General features: G+C 39.8%; 1 protein-coding gene across 1 annotated transcript in view; it reads right to left on the minus strand.

Annotated features, from left to right (window-relative positions):
• Positions 1 to 23,222, minus strand: part of ctnna2 (catenin (cadherin-associated protein), alpha 2) — a 320,434-nt gene that overhangs the window by 25,359 nt on the left and 271,853 nt on the right. Inside the window, exons 10-13 of the mRNA XM_005748704.1 lie at positions 12,666 to 12,758; positions 10,718 to 10,874; positions 10,006 to 10,206; positions 122 to 273 (exon numbers count right to left, since the gene is read on the minus strand). Coding sequence (XP_005748761.1) covers positions 122 to 273; positions 10,006 to 10,206; positions 10,718 to 10,874; positions 12,666 to 12,758 — 603 coding nt within the window. The remainder of the gene's footprint in view (positions 1 to 121; positions 274 to 10,005; positions 10,207 to 10,717; positions 10,875 to 12,665; positions 12,759 to 23,222) is intronic.

The following is a 23,222-nucleotide window of genomic DNA, read 5'->3' on the forward strand; positions in this document are numbered from 1 at the left end:
TGCTTTTTTTTCCAACTGGCAATTCAAAACACTTTGACACTATCGCTGAGCTCTAGAAGCATTTCAAAGTATCTCAGCTAGTCTTTCCCTTTTGCTCTCTTGCAGAACATAATGGACGTACCCTTATCATGAGGACGGCTTTCCTGACGTCGCGGACGCCATCGTAGACCAAACGGGATGCATCAATGAACTCGTTCTCCTCAAAGGGCTGTGGGGGGTTCATACTCAGTGCCTCGATAGCTACTTCCACTTGTTCAGCAAATCGGGGCATTACTGCAGGAAGAAAGAGGTAATGGAAGTAGAGATAGAGAACAAAAGAGAGACAGGAGGTATGGGTTTATCACTTTTTTCTATGATAGGTGAAGGATTATGATTAAGTAAAGGAAAATATATAAGAAAACACAGCTATGACTGTGCTGTTTCTCTATCCAAGGACATGGCTACCACTGTCTTCAAAATGTCTCGCAGCACATTCTTCATCAGTCTGTGTTCACTTCTGGAATGTCACCCTAAACCTCTTTATAAACAACAATATGCCATTCACACACTGCACACCAATTAGCTACTCCACATCGGCTTACCCGGCACGGAGACTGACCTGTCTCTCCCAGATCGGTTTGTGTGTTTGCTGCCATGTGGCACGGGGAAGTGTATGTATGTGTGCGTAACCTGGGAGCTCGCTCAGAGATGTCTGTGTGCTTCAGTGTTACAGCGCAAGGACGCGAGCTCAGCCTGTCAATTCACAATGCCGACGAAGGGAAACAATTTCATCAAAGTCTTTTCGAGGCAGACAAAAGCCAAGCAACAAAAGAAACGTCCCTACTGACCATAAAAAATGGTTGGTTTTGTTGTCGGTACCCATTGGCTAGACCTGATGGAAGAGCTTTATGTTTTTTGTGTCTTCAAATGAATTGTGCTGAATATGAATAGACATTGTTTAATATCCAAAAATACAGACTGAAGGTTTTAAATATTTAGCAGGCCACCTTTCCAAGTAATCTCCTGTTGTGTCACAATAATTGAATTCCAGCTATGATAATGTACTTTTTTTCTTCTTATGGACTTTGTGCTGTAGCAAATTATCATAACAAAAGCAAAGGCTTACCTAGAAAGCCAGTTGCCAGCTAGAAAAAGGTGTCCATTTACTGTAGATTTGTGGGTCTCTTTTCAAACACTACAAAAGCCTAAAAACCCACCATCACATTTGATTTCATTACAGTAGCACAAATAGAAAAGTATTTTCTTTGAATCCGGAATAGATATTAGAAAATGACTTTATGTACAGAAGGACTGGGTGAGACAAAGAGAAGGACATACTGTTTTATGTGTTTTAGGGAAAAAAACATTCAGCTGCTTTAGAAGTAATAAGCAACAAATGTGTATCAATGGAGTGGATTTTTGAAGTGCTGATACTATGAATAGTTTAAGACAACATCATTAGAGGAGAAGACAGCTCTAATGAGCACAGCGAGATAAGAAAAACTGTGGAAAAGACAAATGAGGTATTGCAGTTTGGCCAGAGAGCCATGTTTGTGATTTTATTAGCATCTTCCACACTCTCGCCTCAGTCTGACATGAAGAGTGAACTAAATCAATTAACTAGCTTGCACTAAAGGTGTATGAATCTGCAGTGTGCTTATTTGTCTGATATAAAACATACGGTATATTTCACCAAACATAAAAGGCACTACAAAAAAGTCTCTCCCCTTTTCTTTTCATTTTTAATTCAGTTTAATCCACTTACTGGAGAAGCGTAAAATAGGCTTTTGGGAATTGCTGGGAAGGCGTTTTAAATAGAAATATTTAAATGTTCTCTGTGCTCTTAATGAGCAAAGTTGCTGATGGTAAGGAGCAATTTCACTCATTCCAGTTGAAAAATGATGAAGGGAATTAAATGTGACCATGTAGGGATGGATTTTTTTCACCCTCTAAGCTTAAGCATACTTTAAGTGAGAAGTTATGGAAGTACAATGAATGCCTCAAACCTCAAAGCTAACACGGTGCGCACCTGTGCCATGTTTAACAAGATTTAAACAGCACAATCTGCACAGTTCCTGATTTCTAAGCCACAAAATTCAAATTAAGACAGCTACATTTAGACAATCAAACACACAGCAAAACTGCACAGAAGCACGCACTTACATTCAACAGGTGAACACAAAAATATCTCCAAATCGATGACGTTGGCTCACTCGGACGGAAATTTTTAACAAGTACAAGTTTGTGAACAAGGTTTCCAAATCTGTGGTACTTTTTCTGCACTTTTGTGGCAAAAAAAAATCAAAACAAACAAATAAAAAAAAATAAGCATGTGCATATTGAACACAATTATTTATATTGTGTGACACTACTACACCTGCATGTTACAACATTGTTTGGCCTACTCATGATGATAGCAAACTGCTATTTAATCATAATGAGAGAAGTAAAAAAACAAGGGGTGGTAGATGTTGTTTATATCCTAAAAATGGGTCATTTGAACCCTTTGCTAAGTGGTTGCTAGGCGGTGTGATGGTGCCATAACATACAATCGATATTTCAACTTCTCCTGATATAAATTAGATCATAGTGTTGTGAAATGTAAATGATGTGAGGCTTTTATAAAGCGTTAGTGATGCATAAATAACAAAAACAGATCATTTTAGCCTGTTGCTAGGTGGTTTGCTCAACTCCTGACGACCAAAGCAAAAAATAAACACACAGACAGACAGAGACTTTGGATATTAAAGTAAGATATCATATATCACAGCAACAAAGCTGCATTTTCAGTTTCAGATCAATTCTTTCCACAATTCCCCAACACAGTCTGTTTCAAAAGAAAACAGAAAAAACAACAACAAAAAATAAAAGCACTCCCAAGCAATGCTGTAGTATGAAGCAGGTTTGACAGAGCTGCCTTACTTTCTGTTAGCTGACTTGATAAATTCTAAATATTAAAAGATAATGGTTATCTCGACACGGGTTTTCTACTTTCTTTGTTAACTTTAGACTCTCCGAAAAGACATGAGACATTAAAGGGACAGGTGATAGAACTCTACAATGAACAGGAAAAATATAATGCCATTGTTTACCACTCTTACAATTATCCACCCATTTACTTATTGTTTTCATTTCCTTATTGCCCTGTTACTTACATTCTAAGACAATATAACACAGACACATCGTTAATACTAAGCTATTACTTGGGTACTGCTTATTATTTAATTACATGGTATTTACTTTATCACGTTATTACATGACATTTAAAGCTGCTACATAACGTGCAAACCAAAAGTGTGACTATTAATTCACAAAGTAATATATATTAAGTTTTACTCCACAATGTTACCTGTGTCAGCAACAGGAACGCAGAGTGGCAGAGTTTGAAATATTACTCTTTCTGGGTCACATGATGCTGTGTAAACTTCAAATACAGTGGCTTGCAAAAGTATTCGGTCCCCTTGAACTTTCCCACATTTTGTCACATTACTTCCACAAACATGAATCAATTTTATTGGAATTCCACTTGAAAGATCAACACAAAGTGGTGAACACGTGAGAAGTGGAACGAAAATCATACATGATTCCAAACATTTTTTTTTACAAATAACTGTAAAATGGGGTGTGCGTAATTATTCAGCCCCCTGAGTCAATACTTTGTAGAACCACCTTTTGCTGCAATTACAGCTGCCAGTCTTTTAGGGTTTGTCTCTACCAGCTTTGCACATCTAGCGACTGAAATTCTTGCCCATTCTTCTTTGCAAAACAGCTCCAGCTCAGTCAGATTAGATGGACAGCGTTTGTGAACAGCAGTTGTCAGATCTTGCCACAACGTTATCAAGGGTTGCAAGTTTGGTTAGGAATCTGCATTCATAAACCAAACGCATCTACTAAACTACTACACTTACACTGGTAGGGATAAGGCCTAGCCAGCAACTCTCATACTGGTAAAGCTTTAAACCTTATCAGTATTCAAATGTATAGTTTTTTGACAACTATTGATGGGATACAGAGGGAGAAATTGGAACAGTGCTGAATTAATGATGGTCACATGAACAATTTCATGCGCATTGTTTTAATATTATTTCCATCATCCCTGCACAAGTTATATAAAAAAAAGCAACAAAAAAGAAAAAAACCCTGCCATCTGCCTCTGGCTGTGGATGGTGTTGTGTTCACTCACTATGATAGAATAAAATGTTTTCCTCAAGAAGCTTCAGCCCATTTGGTGAGCTGTAATTGTCATGCGTCACTGTAATTGGCACAGTTATTTCAAAGCCAGTGAGGCCAGAGATGTGATTCATATAGACAATGAGACCAGTGGTACAGTTTTGTTTTCTGGTAATGCGATTAACACTCGCAATCTAGAGATAAAAACAAGCGTAAATACTAACCTCCTAGTACAGTACACTGGTGTCTGCTAAATGAGCACATCCACCTATTCAAACAGGGAACGTGTGACCGAATGAGAATTTGAGAAAAGGGCAAATGTTTGAAAACACGAAATACCATGTGACTAAACCTTAATTCTTTAGTCGGACCATAATTCGCCTGGTGTAATTTACAAAAGCAGAATGGGAGAGGAAACAGGGTGGGAAGGGTTGCAAAACATGGTGCGTCAAGAATAGCTAGGGGCTTAATAACAGCAGCCCACGAAATTGAAAATTATAGAAGCTTTTATAAAACATATTACTGTCATTAACCTTCATCCCTGTCCTACACGCACTGCGGCCAAGCAGCATCGCCCCTTATCTGCTGCTTGTATTAATTCCCTGCACAGGTAGGCACAAAAATGTGACCAAAAAGAAACAATCAGTGTTTTCCAAATGAGAGGTCAGATCCACTTCCTCTCTCATATTGGCTAGATATTCAAGAGCGTTGCAATTTATCTGTTCAATCAGATCATTCTCTAGAGTTAAAACTGCGTTTTCTCCATTTAGTGCAGGTGATGGATGGGAAAAGGCTAATTTCTGGCGTGCACTACGTAACACTCAGCAAGGTCTTTAAAATCGAATGCTACTGCACTTACATAAAGCAAAATCACTAAATGCGCTTTAAGATATCCACACAGCTTGCATAGCCACTTCCTAATTTTGAAAACGTTGAACTTAACAGCTTTGATGATCGGCGGTCGAACCACAAAGAGAATGTGCTGTATATGATGCTCCTCCTGCTTACTGGTCTCCTCTCCTTCACTCTAACCTTGGTTAAATTGTTCCACCTACCTCTTCCTACAGCACTGCTATTCTCATAGCAATTTCCTCATCAGTACTCTCTCCCAACTTCTGCCTCTTTTTACGCACTGATTGAAAGGCCCCACCTCCTCTCCTTGCAAGCTTAGTTTGCCATCTGCTTCACATTCTGGTTAAAGACTCTTTTCCTATCATTAAAACAATAGACACAGATTCAAAAATTATAACTCATTTATCTCAACAACCGTGTTGTACACTTATGGGCCATATAAAAAACGCCATTTTCAGTGTTAAAAAAAATGATAAAAACCACTGATTCACTTCCACATTTCCCCTTAACAGTTATTTTTTAGAGACACAGTCAATGAAAGGTCTTTAGTTTTCTTCATTAGACCCTCCACTTGGCATTAACAACTGGCTTCTTTGGGTACATGTGTGAATGTGCCCAACACACTGATGAGTCATTAAGAGCAGATTGTTCCTGCATATGGACCCATTCCATTAGCACGTGCATCTCTGTGAATGTGTCCTACACTTGGAAACTTTGGCAGTTAAGGACTCCGGTGGTCTGGACTGACATTTAGCCTTCCAAACAGAAACAATTGCAGGCTTCCTTTTTCCTTTTCTGCATATAAAGCGAGGAAGTGGTAGCTTGAGCACTCTACTTGAGATCAGATCACTGAAGGCGCATGTTAATGCGCCAGGTATGAGCCGAGCCTTAGTGTCTGATGCACTTCCTTTTAGTGCTCTTGATCCACTGATTTACAGGCATGACATGTGGGTGGCAGTGTGTCCGTGTGTGTTATTACTCACTGCACTCACTGCAAAACCCTGGCTAAATCCTATTTACTGTGCCCTGATGTAATAACAAGGAGCAACATCACCCTGCTACCTAAATGGCACTCTGACTTAGGCAATATATCAGTTTTTTAATCTACCCTCTCCAGGCACCACATTAATGACCAACTTAAAAATTTGTCCCTTCTTTTGAGGAGAAGATTAGTCTAAACCAAGGCAGTTAGTGGGCAGAATAGTGTATCAGTAAGGAAGGAGGGAGAGGAGGAAAGAGAGGGAAGCCATAACCACTTTCCCATTAGGCTATTGATTTTTCTCTCTCTCAAGGACACGCTTCAGTCCCGGGCCCATGTGTAGACTGTCTGTCAGGAATCTATAGCTAAGCTTTACACTGAAGAGTTGTGAGCCTTGGCTGCTTGTGTTTTGGCCTCGGCATAAATCTGGCCACACTCGAAATGAGAAAGAGGGATGGGCAAATTGAGACAAGGTCAAAGGGTAGGTAGCTGTGATGAGCGCTGTGTGCCAGCTGTCAGAAAGAAAGGCAAGTGGCTGTGATTGGCATGAGTGGCTGTGGGCATAAACACAGGAGCAGTCCAATAAAAACACAAATAGCCAACGCAAAACACACAACTACCCACATACGCACACTTACACCCACACACACTTGCACAGACAGAGTAAAGGGATAAATGTTTTACACATGCTCACCACTGGAGGAAAGTTAAGAAAAAGAGAACACATCAATGAATTCCACTAAAATCCTTGCGCAAATCGCTTAGTGAAATCCTTGGTGACAGCTATTGATTTTTTGGTGGAGTCTAGTTAATTGGGCTCAGTACCCTCTAAAAACTGTGTGGTCCTATATCCCTTCCCTTTGTTCAGCTACACTTAATCATCTTTCCCCCTAGCTATAGATTTCTCCTTGAATCCATAGACATCAGGTCTGTGAGGACGGAGGGGAGAGGGAGGCAAAAGTTCACAAGGATCAATAAGTGCTTTATGGTCCAGATCAGATGTGCATGGTAGCCCTTAAAACCCCCCAACTACTGCTAAGACGGAAACTGGAAGGGGAAACACAACAGCTCTTCATCAAAGAGAAATATGGAGCCAATGAAACATTCGTCTAACACGGTTGCTAATTCCCCACCTTAACGTCTCAATTAGCGCCCAAATCATGAGGAGACCTTGTTAAAATTAAAGACAGAAGCCCTCCCAAAGGCCCGGCATCTCGAGAAAACGCAACAAAAATTTGTTTGGTGCATATTCTTTCTGTGAAGAAGAAATCACCTCAGCCCTGACCTTAATGTGAAGTCGCCTTGAACCTGTGTTTTAAACAAGTCTGTTTATCTGTGGGTATAGCAAAGTGCAAGGTCACCACAGTTGACTAAATCTAAACCAAAAACTAGATCAAGGTGTGAAAATGTATTTCCTTTAGATTTACTTTTTTCTTTCCCCTGAAATCTGAGGCTGTCACGAACAACAGTGTAAAGTTTGCGCGCACACATAATCCTCAACTGCAAAATGGGAAGTGTTACATAAGTTAACAATCATTTCCTTTCACTGCCTACAGTGCTAAATTTACAGGAGAAATTACCGCCCTGCATCTATCAAAAACGCTGCAAAATACAGCCTGCGTGAAGTAGGAAACTGTGTAACCGTCAACAGCTCTCGATTTGTTGGTGTTAGTAACACTGACATAATGCTTCTTCATAGTGCTGACTCTTGCTCCATGGAGGATTAATAGAAGCATGTGATGAGGTTAGAGTCATACAAAATTGACCTCAAGTGTCTGTAAGATAATCACCGCTGAACTCTATCAATTAATTACCCCAATCAATTAAACTGAATCATGCAATAAGTGAACAGAATGTGTTTAAAGTACCATATAACTAATACTGTAAGTAGACTGTTATGGTGGGGTTCAGCGCCAGAAGAGGGTCTCAGACAGATGGCGGTGTGAACACACGTGGCACACCTAATGCTGTTTGCGACTTATCAGCTAGCAGGGAGGGGAGCTGATTGTGTCTCTCAATTATCCCGGCAGATGAAAGTAACGAGCGAAACAATAGATATACCACCTCGCTAAATGGGCTCTAATGGGAGAGATAGAAAGCCGAGTCGGAAGGATGGGTGAGAATGGAGAAAATATAACAAGGAGGGGAGTTGCTGCTGTGCTGATGTGAAAAGGGATTGTGGTCAGATTTTATTCTCGTGGACAGGTAATTGCTAAATTACTTCTCTCCTTTCATCCTGCATTTTTTTTTGGGGGGGGGAGGGTTTGGCCTTCTTTCATGATGCCACATTTTAAAGGCGTATTATGGTATATTTTTAGGGATTGGCTAAGACAGTATTTCATAGCAAACGCTGCACATTTTCTATCTTCCTTGCTTGTGTCTAGAAACTTTGTAAACAAGACAAAGTAACACAAAATCACATTAAAAACAGAAACTGTCACCAGTCTGCTTCTCTGAGTATTGCAGGAATGTTTTTGTATGAACAATCGCTGTAACATTTGGAGTTGTCACATGAACGGCCCTGGCAAAAATGAACAAATTGTTTCTACTGAGACTTCTCTGCATTTTTCATGTGGCACGTCTTCACCGGTGCACATATCGTCAAGAACTCTGCAAAAGCTTTCACCTTCTTCCAACTCGCAAATAATACTAGGCTGCAGCTCAACACCTGCGCTGAAAGTGGAAACGTTGCAAACGCGCTGAAGCAATGTCAAAGTTTAGCTTTAAGTGGTGTAGGTGGTGACTGAGTGATACATGTTTTCCTCCTCTGGGCTTGCCGGCTGTACTAACTGTATACTCAGCCCTGCTGATGTTACCACCTCCTGTACATACTCACTTTCACAGATGCTTTCTGTATATGTTACACTCTTTCCTGTAACCACAGTCAGGAAGTAGACTCAGATCTACAATATATTACACTGCAATGTCTAAAGTATTCCGTCACCCATCCAAACCACTGAATTCAGGTGTTTCGACTACTTTAATGGCGACAGTGTATAAAATTAAGCAGGTAGGCATACAGACTGCTTCTACAAACACTTTTGAAAGAATGGGTCGCTCTCTGGAGCTCAGTGAATTCCAGCATGGCATTGTGATAGGATGCCACCTGTGCATCAAGTCCAGTTGTGAAGCTTCGTCGCTACTAAATATTCCACAGTCAGCTGTTAGCTGTCCATAAAAACATGGATGAACAAAACACCATTGGGATAACTAGAGCAGAGACTGCAACACAGGCCTTCTTGTCCAACATCAGTGTCTGACCTTCTGGAATAATTAAAATTAAATTTTAATTAAAAATTAAAAATTCCCATGAACACACTCCCAAACCTTGTGGAAAGCCCTCTCAGAGGAGTTGAAGTTGTTATAGCAACAACGGGTATTCCAGCACCATATTAAAAGCATTTTTCTGTTGTACCTTGTTTTTTTACTATTATTATTAAATTTTTGTAATATATATCTACAATCCGCTTTTCTTTTTGACCCTTGTGCTGCTGATTGAATTCCCCCAGTATGTTCAGAGGTAAAAACTACTGAGACAATATAAGAATTCAAAGTTGTCTCCTAAACAAGGATTTGGAAATGTGTTCATTGTTTGATCGGCCTGGCACTGAGACAAATGCAACTTTCCTGGAAGATGACATTGGACAGAGGCTGTAAATGAATAAATAAAAGAGTGAGAGCGGATAAGACTTTCTGTTAGAGCCAGGAAACTAATCAAAACTTTAGACACTGGACACAGAAGCAGTCAAGTCGTATCTGTAAGTGAGACCAGACTGGTGAACTAATGTAGCTTCTAGATGTGCGCGCGCGCGCGCGTGTGTGTGTGTGTGTGGGTGGGTGCATATACGTATGTGTTTCTATATGTTAGGCTATTCCTAAAAGTAGCTTGGCTTGCCAAAAAGCTTGCAGCAAAATATTTTGACACAGGGTGAAGCACAGTGTATGCATCGTACTAGTAATACATTAAGCTATGGCTCATTGTGGATCTTCTGCAGCTACACAGGCTCTGTGTACAGCGCACTAACCAGTCTCAGACAGGAGCTTGATGGACTCCAGCACACGCTCGGTGTAGACCCCGGGCTCATAGTTTTCCATCTCAGCGTTAATGATGTGGACCACGCGAGCAGCTCGGCCCCGGATAGCTCCAGCAGTTCGGTCAAGAGTGTCCACATCGCCCTCTTGGAGAGCTATTACACATTTGTTGACATCCTCAAGGATGTGGTTCTCTTGAGAGTGAGAGAGAGAGAAAAGATGACAGTGAATGAAAGTGGGAAACAAAAAATGAAAAAGACCCAAGGATTCTGTTGTTGAGAGACATAATTATTGTTTAATAAACAGATTTTCCTGGAAATTAAACTCATTTTTATCTCTGAGTGTGGATATACTGTTGAGTTTATTTCTCCAACATGTTGATTATGGATAAAATTTAATACCTGTTGCTTTTGTTGGACACCATCCCACCCCCGTCCAAAAAAAAAAAAAAATCTTCTGCCTTTTGATGGTTTTTTTCTAGTTCACTGTATTTTGCTTCAAATGCTGTGATTTCTTATTTTTTATTAACTAAATAGTAATTTTGTTTTTCACATCAAGCCTCCATAGAGATTTTTTGTGAAAATTTGGTACCAGAGAACACAAGCAACAACACTCAATAACTCACTCGCTTCAAGCGAAAATCAGGAGCATGTGGACCATTTGCTTCAATCAGTCAGTCTGTGAGGAATTTGTGCTGGCTCATACCTGACACAGAAAGGAAATCATCCACAGAAGTGATGTCATCCACAGCCTCAGTCAAGATGCGCACTTGTTTCTCCCACTGATCTTTGAAAACATCCATGTTGTCCTGGGCCACCTTGCTTTGGGGGCGGGCAGCCAGAGTGAGTGCAGCATTGATGACCTGATATGGGACAAGAAATGTTTGCAGTAGCGTAGGTGTACATGTGTGCTTTTAAAATGAAGTCTTAAAGACATTTCTGCACATCTGTGAGTCATTTCAGGAGAAAAGACATCTGTACTAGTTTATATATAAGATATATAAGAACATACAGCACGGTGAAACAAAGTCTGGCTATCATGTCAAGACTCTGACACTGTGAGGTGAACAGTGTGGCAGCAGTGGCACAGTAGCTGAGTGCTATGCTCTTTCTCGTAGTCATTAAGGTTTTCAGTCTATGCTGTGGCCTGCTAGTAGCAGCTACAGCTACAGACTAAAAGGATTTAGCAACCAAACGTTTGCCACATTTGCTGTGAGATAAAAAAAAAAGATATGCTTGAAATATATTGTTAATTGCACAAATGTAATAAATGATGCAGAATCTTTTACAGCAAGGCTTAAAGAAAGCACAAGACCTTGATATGTGCAAGGTAAACCCTTCAGCTTTAGGACAAAGAAAAAAATAAGATAAATACTTCACAGGGATACAGGGATGATAAAAATAATACCGGCCTTATCGTGTACTTTGAAATACCAATAGACAATATTTTAGCTACCCAAGGGAAGTAGCAATAGCTCCTTTGGAAAATGAAAGTGCTCTCCTCTTCCTGCTTTTGTTGCACAGTCAAACCCTCACTTTCCCGGGGGATTTCATACCCGGAGGCAGTTAGCAGAGTTAGTACCACCAATAAATTGTTCAATAAACACTTACTGCATAATGAAAAGTTAAAGCAAATAACTTGGGCACTGCCACTTTAACAACAAGGACCAGTTTATTTATTTTTTTTGTGCCTTTGCTTTCTCACTTTGTGCTTTTTAGATTTACTTTTAGTGAAATGAATCTGATCTAGATTATGATCTGAACATGGCAGTCACTGAGGCAGTGTGTGTGTGCACGACTGCGTGCATTTGCACGTGTAAAGAATAACCAGTCTGGTTTAACTCTACTTGGAACAGATGGAAATACCTCTCTTTGTTGCACCTCCTCTTTGTTCCCTCTACTCCAGTCACAAAGCCTATGTCTATTATGTTTTTTAATCTGCCTGTGTTCAGCTGTGCCAAGCAGTGTCAGGGGACAGCGCCTCTCCAAGTTTTATAAGTTAGTTGGTCTCGGTAGGTACGGGTAGAGGAGACTGCACATTAGATCATGAATCTTAAAATCAACCTCCCTTCTCCATTTCTCATTCTCGTTACAATGTTTGGTCCTGTGTGGATAAGGCTTACTGTTAACCTTGGAAACAACTGATGGATTTCAACATCCTCCTTTGTTTCTTCCTGCGAAACAGGACTACAATGTCCTCCTACACATTATTCATAGCTTTTCCTCCAAATCCGACAACTACAACCTCTTTCCTTTAATATTCCTAAATATTACACTTTCATAAATCAGTAATTAAATATAGAAAAGTTCCTTAAAAGAACATTTTGATTTGATCTTATGTTAAGAATTTGTATTTTATGTAGTGCTGTCAGCGTTAATCTCGTTAAAATGACGTTAACGGCATAATGGCTTTAAAGCGGCAAATCTCCGTTAGCGAGTTAGCGCGGAACGCCCCGTACGTGGGGCTGCACGGCGTCGACGCATTAGCACGGTTAGCTCGTTAACGCGTTAGCACCGTGCAGCCCCACGCAATCTGCGCTAACTTGCTAACTGAGATTTGCAATGTTGATTCGGTTATGGGGTTAACGTCGTTTTAACGAAATTAACGCTGACAGCACTAATTTTATGTGATGTAGGTGTTTTAAAATCCTCACCTGTGGACACAGGCTGTCGATCTGGGTGGCGGCCATTCGTACCAACTTCACGCCCTCTTCATTGTTGGAGATGGAGCATGCCAAGTTGGCCACCTGAATAAAACAAACACAAAAAAGAGACCTAGCTGTTTTAATCTTGAAACTGTTAGCATTGAGGAAAACAAAAAGAAAAAATGTTGTGCCTCTATCAAGCGGTCATGCTCCAAAAAGGATATCTTCATCTTTTTCAAGACTTTTGCTGCAGCAAATATTTCTGCATGCTGGCCATAAATTCCTGTGTAAACCAGTTTCAATTTAAGTTTGAGGGCCACAAGTGGCAAAACATTTTATTGTGTAGTTGAAGGTAGAATTCAACAGTCTGAATTAAAGCAACCAAGTTCCAAAATTATACTCCAGTACAGGCCAGTACAGTCTATTCTTTGTGTACAAAACTCCCTGCCTGAGTATTCTCTCCACAGCACAGCAAGGCATCAGTGAGAAACGAGGGGGGATTTTGTATTAAAAATACTGTAACTGTGATAAAATCCCACTTGATTGGTGTAATTGTGACTCACACTTGGTGTGTTGTAAAGTTAGAAAGCAATTTTGAACAACAAGAGGACAGAAGATTTTATTCTCTATTATCTGCAAATGAAAAGTAAGGGTTTGTGTTTCATTGTCCATATGAACATGAGTGTTTACCTATCATTTAATATGCAAATCTGGGTTATCTTTGTATCATTAATATTTCCCCAACTGAAACATTTGTGTTTGTACTGTACATTCATTTCTTAGGTATGCCTGTTCAGCTGCTTGTTAATACCAATCTCTAATAAGTCCTGTCCCAGGAGCTCAATGTGTTTAGTCATTTCGACACGGTGAAGACAACCTGCAGGCTGGACCTACTGAAGTTCAAACCGAGCATCTGAATTGGGAAGAAGGGTGATTTAGTTGACTTTGAACATGGCATGGTTGTTACTGCCAGACAGGCTTGTCTGAGTATTTCAGAAACTGCTGAGATCCTCTGCTGGGATTTTCCCACACGACCATCTCTAGGGTTTACAGAAAATGATCCAAAAAAGAGAAAATATCCAGTGAGCGGCAGTTTGGAGGATGGTCAGACAATAACCCAAGGTATTCAAAAAAGCATTGCTCAATGCACCACAGGTCAAACCTTGAAGCAGATGGGCTACAGCTGCTGAAAACCACACCGAGTGCCATTCCTGTAAGCAAAGACGAGGACACTGAGACTTTAGTTTCCACAGGCTCATAGAAGATTGGAAAAATGTTGACTGGACTGACAAGTCTCGATTTCTGCTGCAGCATTTGGATGACAGGGTCAGAATTTGGTGTAAACAATATGAGTGCATGGATATGTCCTCCTATGTATCAATGGTTCAAGGCTACTGGAGGAGTAATGGTCTGAGTGATATTTTCTGGGAACACCTTGTGCCTCTTAGTACCAAATAAGCATCATTTAAATGCCACAGCCTACTAGAGTATTGTTGCTGACCATGTCCATCCCTTTATGACCGCTGTGTACCCACTCTCCCAATGGCTGCTTCTAGCAGCATAAATGTGCCCTGTCACAAATATCAAATCATTTCAAACTGGTTTCCTGAATGTGACAATGAGTCCACTGCACTTAAATGGCAGTCACCAGATCTCAATGCAACAGAGCATCTTCTGGGATGTGGTGGAACAGGAGATTCTCATGTATGAACACCCGTAACATCTGCAACAGATGTGTGACGCTATCACATCAATATGGACCAAAATGTCTGAGGACCCTGTTGAATCTCTGCCATGAAAAATTAAGACACATCTGAAGGCAAAAAGTGGCAAAAGGCAGGCACAACAGAGTAGCATTACCCGTCTTATTTTTAACTGCAGTAATTAGCTGGTATCAGATCAGATTACAGGGCTTTCATTTTCATTTTTCATTAGACAGGCGGTGCACATAGATTTGTAAATGAGCAGCAGGTGACATAAAGCAGATGTTTTTGTGTGTGGACATTTTCTTATGGAAAATAATGGCACAGACGTCTAAAGTATTACAGTAACATAACTATTTAGGGCATGCACATCAGGTAGGTCTGAGAGAGAGTAGAGTACTGCTGCACTGGCTGAACGTAGATAATAATATTAATTCAGATCCGAATGGCCAAGCTTATCAAATATGTATATGCAATTAGGATTTCAGGTATAAAGCATGACTGGCATGCCTAAATAATCACGGGGCCTGGTGGTGGTGGAGAGAGGTGTTTTATTATATAATTATGTTGCCAGATGGTTTTTATGTATGACACACCCTTAGGTTGATTTATGTTTTTTTTATATCAAGGCACAGTTTCTTGATCACATGCTTTCAGCTCGAATCCTTTATGGGAGACACACAGAGTCGCTTATCCAAGTTAACTTTTAAAGACTTTGTTGTTAAAAAGCTTCACTTTAAAAACTAAATTAGAAAATCCCATGCCTCTCTAGTTTTTAAACTAATTATAAGAGCTTGACAACATTTCAAGATTTTATATTTTAGTGTCTGCGTGCGGTATTCCTATAAAATATCTGAAACCACCACAGCAATTTTTTGTCTTTATGGCTATGAGGAACAGGGGCACAGTTTGTGCTAGTCCCATGTGAAGTCATCCACAATATCACTGTCTCTCACTGTTAATTTTCATAACTTTAAACTGTTTAAAACCCAACACCATCTCTAAACAAATCACATTTCGGCATGAGCCCAGGCTTTGAAACTGAGCTAAACAGACACATGCCGGTTGGCAGTAAAAGGTGCCAGTCTGCATTAGCACTTCTAGTACTCACACGTCACTGTTTGAGGCAAATTGAGGTAAATCAAATTTGTGTTAGAGGACTCTTGCTTAGAGCTCTGTCTCTTTACTCATGACAGCAATGAGCACATTGATGGATTATAGGCCTTTATGCGAATCAGTGTGTATGTGTTTAAAGCGGTGTGTGTGTGTGTGTGTGTGTGTGTCAGAGAGGGTGGGGGGGTGAGTGAGAGCCTTCACTTCACATAAACGTGAAAGACGGTTTGCATATTTGAGAGCTACACAAATCACAAATTAAGTTACCTGAGTTACAGCTCTAGCTAAATTTGCATAACCTTTCTGTATTTCTTATAATATTATAATATTTTTGAAAAATCTTTTTCTGTTTGCAAAGCACCTTTGAAATGTACAAGCTTATAAAAATACTTCAACTGATGTTAAAACGCCCTTAAGAGTTTCATTTTACTGCAGTGGACTAAAGCTATTCCCAGTTCCAGACTGAAAAATAAACACTTGCTATTGTGTTGGCAATTAAAATAATTTCTCTCATTAAACACATTAATATGAAAAATGAAATTGGAGTAAATGGACCTATTCCTCTCTGTCACTGGATATTTTTAGCTGTACAGTCGTACTTCTTAGTGCTTAACTTGTTTATCCAGTTAACTTAAAAATACATGGGAATGGGAATTTGTAAAACAGAATGCAAGGACTTTAATATTTGATTAAAACTATATTTTACTGAAGTAGCGTAAACTGATCATGCTGCTGTGACACTTGCAGAATGTCGTTTAGCATTATCACTGGTACCTATTTTGCATTATTACTTAATTCCAGAATTTTATTGGTTGACAGCATTGCAGGCTCAGTCTCGGGCGATCAGCTCATCATTGCAACTTCTTGCGATCAGTCGCCAAACTCAATAACTCAGCAATGCAGAAAAGGTTTTACTTAATTTCGTACATATATATTTGATTTATCTTTGGATGGAGTTCTAACTGGTATTTGTGGATGCAGGGAACGCTGCGTTTGCTGACAATTGTTTTCAAAAGTGTTCTTGAGGCCATGCTGTGATTTCCACTACAAAATTGTGTCTGTTTTTAATGCAGTGCTGTCTGCGGGCCCAAAGATCACAGCTATTCAGCACTGGTTATCTCCTCCAAACAGGCATTTTCTCTTTTAATGACATAATATTTTTGCAGATGATTCCTAAATTCTTTACAATTTTGCATCAGAAAACGAATTTTCTTAAGTACTTAAAATATTTACCCACACTTTCATCCACAGAGTGGTGAACCTCTCCCCACCTGCACTTCTGAAAGACTCAGCCTCTCTGGTATCCTCTTTTCATACTCATGTTACTAATTAACACAATTTGTTGTGAAATGTTCCACCTGTCTGTTTCCTTTTGTGGCAATTAACAATTTCTTGTCTTTTATTGCCACTCTTCTAAATTCAAAATGAACAACAAATTCCAAATGGGGATTAAACTTATAAAGTTAAGATATGGCAGTGTATTTTACACAGCCTTTCTGGAAACAGCAACATTTTTGCTGGCAAAGTGTTGACATGTCATTTGCTTTGTCTCTGCTAAGTAACAAGCTCTCAAGATATAAAACCACAGTGCAGCACCTTTCCCATTCAGAGCTTTTTGCAATTATAGTATAAATGCAGCACCTAACCAGCAGAAAGCAAGACTCTGCTCTCTGTCTTTATTTGCTTACATAGTTTCTTATCTCTTCTTCTACCCAGCTTTCTGAGTGCAGCGTTGGCCCTGTGTGTGGCAAAGGGGCAGAGGGCTTTCTAGAGGCTGGAAACATGCCTAACAAGCCCACTCCCACTCCCTCTTACCTAACACAGAGAGCCAGGTCAGGGCCAAAGCTACAAAATCCAGCCAAAACTGCTAATTGCAATTATCTAGGGAAGCACTTCTTCTTTGAGGATTTTTTTTTCCCTATCAAGGAGGGAAAAATCAAGACAGAAGGTTTGAGACTACACCATGCAAGCCTAATGCTGATACGGTCAAGGATGTTGGAACAGAATAGGCAATTCAAAGAGGCTCGTGTGGGAGTGCACATGCCTGTGTGTGTGTGTGTGTGTGTGTGTGTGTGTGTGTGTGTGTGTGTGTGTGTGTGTGTGTGTGTGTGTGTAGGAGAGAGAAAGGGAGAAATAGAGAGGGAGAGATCCCCGCTGAATGCCCATTCTTCATTTTAGCCTCGAACAAAGAACTATCGATTTTGTCCTTTTGCCCTGCCCTGGATAATCACTTCAATTCTAATTTGATGAAGGTTTCCATGGCACTTGGAGAGATGGGCATTCTCATGTATGCTATCTAAATCACCTAAATGGAGCTCAGTAACTGGAAATAGCTCTGATAGTGTTAATTTTTTTTCACGTTTTTTTTAAACATGAGCTTGTGGCGGTGGACTTCAAATCTATCGCCACAAAGTGATGAGGGTAATACAATAAATAACATCTCAGCAGTCTCTCTTTATTACCGCACTGACTGCATACAGTGCACATAATCAGTCAGTCTTTGAGTAATCTCATGAATATCCTCTGTTGTACCTCTTTATATAATGTACTTTTGAATCAATACCTTTTTTTATTCCCCTTTAAAACAAAATCTTTAAAATTTCTTGGTAGAGTAGATAGAAGGAGAAAAGTTAAAGAGCCCCAAAGCAGTTACACTACACAAATAACACTTATAGTTACTTCTACTCTCAAGAACAACTAGCTGAGCTGCCAAGGCAAAACAGCTTTGCCTTGAGTCAAAGCAGGAAGGCAGCTTAGAAAAGAGAAAAATGTCTTTCAGTCACTGTATATGATGTAAGAAATACTTTTTTTTCTGTTACAGTCAACTATCTAGCTGTTAACTAGTTGCAGGGATGGTATTTTTTTTTTAAAGTGGGGGTCTATTAGTTCTGTTACGTCCCTTTCACAGAACCACTGCCTTTTACTGCCTCTTTGATACTTATGCAGACACATAAACACCGACATACACTCATACACAGTAAATAAATCAGTCTGTCAACATAGATGGAATAGAACATGCAACAGGGGAATACAAACTGCAGTGTGAAACAATTACAGGCCAGCTCTCACAGGAGCAATTCTATTTGCTATAGTCAGGAGCTGCCAACTCCCAATAGTAAAGATTTTACATACTGTGTATGGACCAGAGGTGACATAAACGGGTTAAGGTGCATGACCCTAGATAACACAAGCTGTCAAGGTTGCGTGAGGTTCAAGTCTACGGGGGACATAAAGCAGCAGGAGTTTACGACCTGCTGTGAATGACTACAAACCACGCCTCTGAAAATCAATCCCTATTAAAGAGTGAAGTGCATATTGCCTCCGGAAGAATGCCCACCGGGCTCGCAGCAACATCAAAACGAAAGCCAGAACTTGTGGAATATTAAACAAGAAAAGTGTGAAATAACAAGAACAAAAGGAATAGATTTTTTTTTCCAGCAAGTTCAGCATCATAATGACTTTGATGTCTGTTTAATGCTTGGATCTCGTTCCAATGGAGCTGTTTCTCAATTGGCGGACATCTCCTGCAAAAGTAATTAGTTCCTAATAAGGAAGCAAAAAAAATAACAATACATACTTAATATTTAAAACGTATATTTAAAAAAAAAAAACAGCAAAAGACTGGCAATGACATTTGCTAGTCTGTATGAAGAGAATGCAGCATCATCTTTGCAGGACTTTGATTACAGGCCGCTGTAAAATTTCTACCTCTGTTACCTTATTTCCCCAACTCCCCATTCACCCTCGACTGAAAGAAAAAGTGGACCTAAATTGCGAGTGACTCTAATGCACTTAGGAGTTCTCTATACACTTCCTAACTCAGAATGGAAATGAGTCTAAGTCAGTGTTTACCAGGACGGTTCCACTAATATGTGGCTGACTGGGATACAGTCTGCTCCACAGTCTCTCTACGCAACCTTTATTCAACATACCAATGTAGCCAGCTGGCAAAGATGCAGACACACACGACAGCACATGAGCGCATGAGTATCTCTTGTTAAATTTTTTGTCATAGAAGTTCTCCTTAACTGTAGGCTTCACTCACTCGAGAGCCATCGGGAATGACCCTAAGCTTAAGGATGGGAGATTTATACTGAGCATGCAAGATTACAATGCTGATAAATCACATGAAAACAATATAAAGAAATATAAAGATGCCTTTCTGTAACGCAAACATTACAATCAAATGATCGATATAAAAAGTAAAAAACTAGATACATTTTATATTAAAATAAAATTAATTTCTGTAAAAAAAAAAGGTCTAATTTCTATGTATTGCTGCAAGAACTGCCCCTAGTTGGCTCATGTTCTGTGCTCCTAAACTGTAACTAACCAAGGTTAAGGCATCCAAAATGACGCCTTGATAGGAACATAGAAGTTCAGTGACCTTGTTCTGTGCGGTCAATGAATCCTTAACAAACCTGCTACTAGGTCAGCTCTAGCAATTGTACACATCTCCTTTGAGCCAACCTTTACAACATGAACACGTGTATGCGAGTCAGACTGAAGCGGAGACGTACACTGGGGCTACAGCGGAAGTCACGAGGCTTGTAGTACACTGATTATACTAATATACTATGACTTTCTTTGACTGAAAAAAAGGCTTCCACATTAATTACCCTGTAATGTGTTTAATGCGGCTCCGCGGTGTGTTAAGTGATTAAGCTCGTCTTTTGACAGCACTAATTTTAATTGAGTCCTGCAGTGTTCAGTTTCCGTCCTCTGTTTGCATTTATCGAGACGAGCATTTGGAGTAAAAGACCTTGCATTAATGTTTTGGTATTCCCATTTCATGGTCAACACCGCCTGCAGTGTGTATAGATCAAGTGCTCATAAGGGTTTTATAAGAAAAACAAACATTTAAAAATTCTCTTTAATCTTACCTCAGGCCTGTTCTTTACAATGCTAAGAAACCACAAGTTTGCTGAAACAAAATTCTTTAATAGGAAGGTTCAAAAACCTCAATACTTCCCGAAAATAAGGCAAAAATAAAACCATCCAATAAAGTATGGCTTTTAACAATTTTATGAAAAGCTCATATGTTCTCCCAGTGTGTCTTTCACGTTTCAGCTCTAAATCTCAAAGGCTTTGTTAGTCTCTGTGGAGTAAACGGAACAAATAAATGTTAATGTATCTCTTAATCTTTTTTTTTTTTAAGTGGATTTGTATGGTGTGCCATCTAAAAGTCTTAGATCTAACGATAAAATATATATATATATATATATATATAACGTCTAAAACCAGATGACATTTGTGTTGAATAATCATTCAGTCTTCTTTGTGAATAAGCTCCCAGCCACACTGAAGCAATACCAGCTCTCACTGCGACTTTCATATAGTCAGACTTCCAAACCGTATTTATATTTTTATCTTTTATAAAATGTGGCTAAATGTTAGAAATCCTATTTATCATGGATTTTTTAAGCATTTCTGTGAATCTGAAATGTTTTTAGAACTCTCAGAAGTCTGTGTTTAACATAAATCAAAGTTTTTGTTGACTTAACGTTAGAAGTTGAGTATGAAAATGCCCCAATATGCAACTCCCAAGTGCCTGATTTTGACCTGAACTTATGAAGAAGCAAAATCAAATGTTAGTTATAATCTATATCCTTGAATCCTCCAGGAAACAGAGTAGCCTTCAGAATCACATCACAGTCTCCTTGACAACCGTGACTGAGCTTGCATGAAAGGCTGACAGTGTGATTTACAGTGGTCGTTTCTCCGGAGCCACAGCCGGGGCTTGTGTATTCCTGCTAATGCTATGGCTCGCTTCTCGATAAATATGATAATTTGCTGCAGGCTCCTGGGGATGTGAACCAGCACTGCTAGCAGGGTGAGGTTAGAACTGACATGAGACAACAGCAGGGGTGGATGACAACACAGTAAGCACAGACACACGCACATGGCTATGTGTGTACACACTCAGACTAGTGGAAAACAGAAAACAGGCATCTGATGCAACACAAAAGAAGATGCTAACAGTCTGTTTGAAGCACTCTGTACGCTGCTTGTTTGATCCTTTATAAAATGCCAAGGACGACTGGCTTCCTCAGTGACCAAATACAGAGGCTTCAAAACATGATTTATTTACATGGAAATTGTAATGCCTAAATGAAGAAGGCCATAAGACGAGAGAATGGGCACCCAGAGATAAATATCCACAATATAAAATTTTATTGAGCTCAACAAGGGACACAGAGAGGTAATTGAAAGCAATATAAACAAATCAAATCATGTGTCTGCACATGCTGTAGATGAGTGCCTTACTGTATAGCTTCAGTCCTGGATATTGGATTATCTTGTTCACATTACTGTGAGTGACACAGCATTAAAGAAGGAAGGGAGAGGAGAACAAATGGCTGGCTCACTTTGCCCTCGGCAGGGGGCAACTACTCACACTTCTTGCTGGCAAAGGTGTCTTGCTGATTTCCTGTGCTTAAGTCAGGGGGAGTAAAGGCTGGGTAGACCGATAGCTCTCGATTTTGCTTTGAGCATCCAGTGATGGGTTTTTGGGTGGTCGGTGCCACCTATATAGTCAAAAAGCTTGTGTCTCCCAGGTAGTACAGTAGTTTGTTCATCTTACAAAATCTTCTGCCTTTTGCTCCAGCTGATACTGTAGCCACAGGGGTCAGACTGCCTCTCTCACACAGGTCCTCTCCATCCGTCTCCCCTCCCGCCCAAAAAATACACAGCCAGGGCTGTTTCAACTGAACTATTGATTTCTCTTTGCTTTCCCTCTCTCTCCCACCCTCCCTTTCTGGGAGTGCTGGCCAAGCAGTTGGGTTTGGCACCAAAAACATAATTATGAAAATGGACCTCTGGGTTGTTTTAATCTGTCTGTACATTCCACAGTCCCTCTGCAACAGAAGCCATTTAAAACTGTTTCAGGGGAATTGAAATGTTTAACCCACTTCACTGTAAAGAACAGTAAACTTACTCGTAGCACAACACTGGTCGCTGTCTAAATCAGGTGTAACAGCTGCATTGTAACATTTAGCCAAAATTAGAAAGAAACAAAGGTACGTATACTGTACTCACAGATGTCTAACTACCAAATCAACGTGAGATTGTATTGCTTGATAGTTTCTGTGACACAGCTATGACAAAATTCCTTGATGTAGACAGTAACTGCTGCTCTTTCCACAACCTGCAAGTGAGTGACATCTCCAAATTCAGGCTCATTCTCTAGACATTGACGTAGCATGCCTGCTGACTACAGTAGCTGCAGTCTGTAAATGGTTTTCTTGCCCAAAACATCAGTGTCATGAGTCATCGGTTTCAGTATCAGGATCAGATTTGGTTACTAGATTAAACATCATAGATGTTGTCATTTTTATTACCTGAAACTTTAGTTAAAGCCCATGTTTGTGATATTTGAGAAGTTTGTGTGTAATCTACATAACCTTGGTCAAAGGCCTTTAATAGATCAGAGAATAGCATCCTATTTCATACAGAACTAGATTATCAGTTGATCCAATGGATCTATAACAACATATTCCAATCTCAGACAGCAAGACCTTGACATTTCTCCATATCACACCCCTCTGCCTTCTCACATCTATCTAAGGCACAAGAAAAACATGATTAGTCCTGTTGGATAATAGATGCACGCAGAGGGAAAGGTCAGCGGTTGTCAGTCCTTAATGCCTCAACCTTTAAACTGGGGGATGGGCAAAGAGAGATGAAATACAAAAAACATGAGCAGTGAGGACATGACTTGGTGACAATAATTACTCATTCTATATCATGC

The sequence above is a fragment of the Pundamilia nyererei genome, unplaced genomic scaffold (assembly GCF_000239375.1).
Source record: "Pundamilia nyererei isolate P.nyererei 1_Seehausen unplaced genomic scaffold, PunNye1.0 scaffold00227, whole genome shotgun sequence".
Lineage (NCBI taxonomy): Eukaryota > Metazoa > Chordata > Actinopteri > Cichliformes > Cichlidae > Pundamilia > Pundamilia nyererei.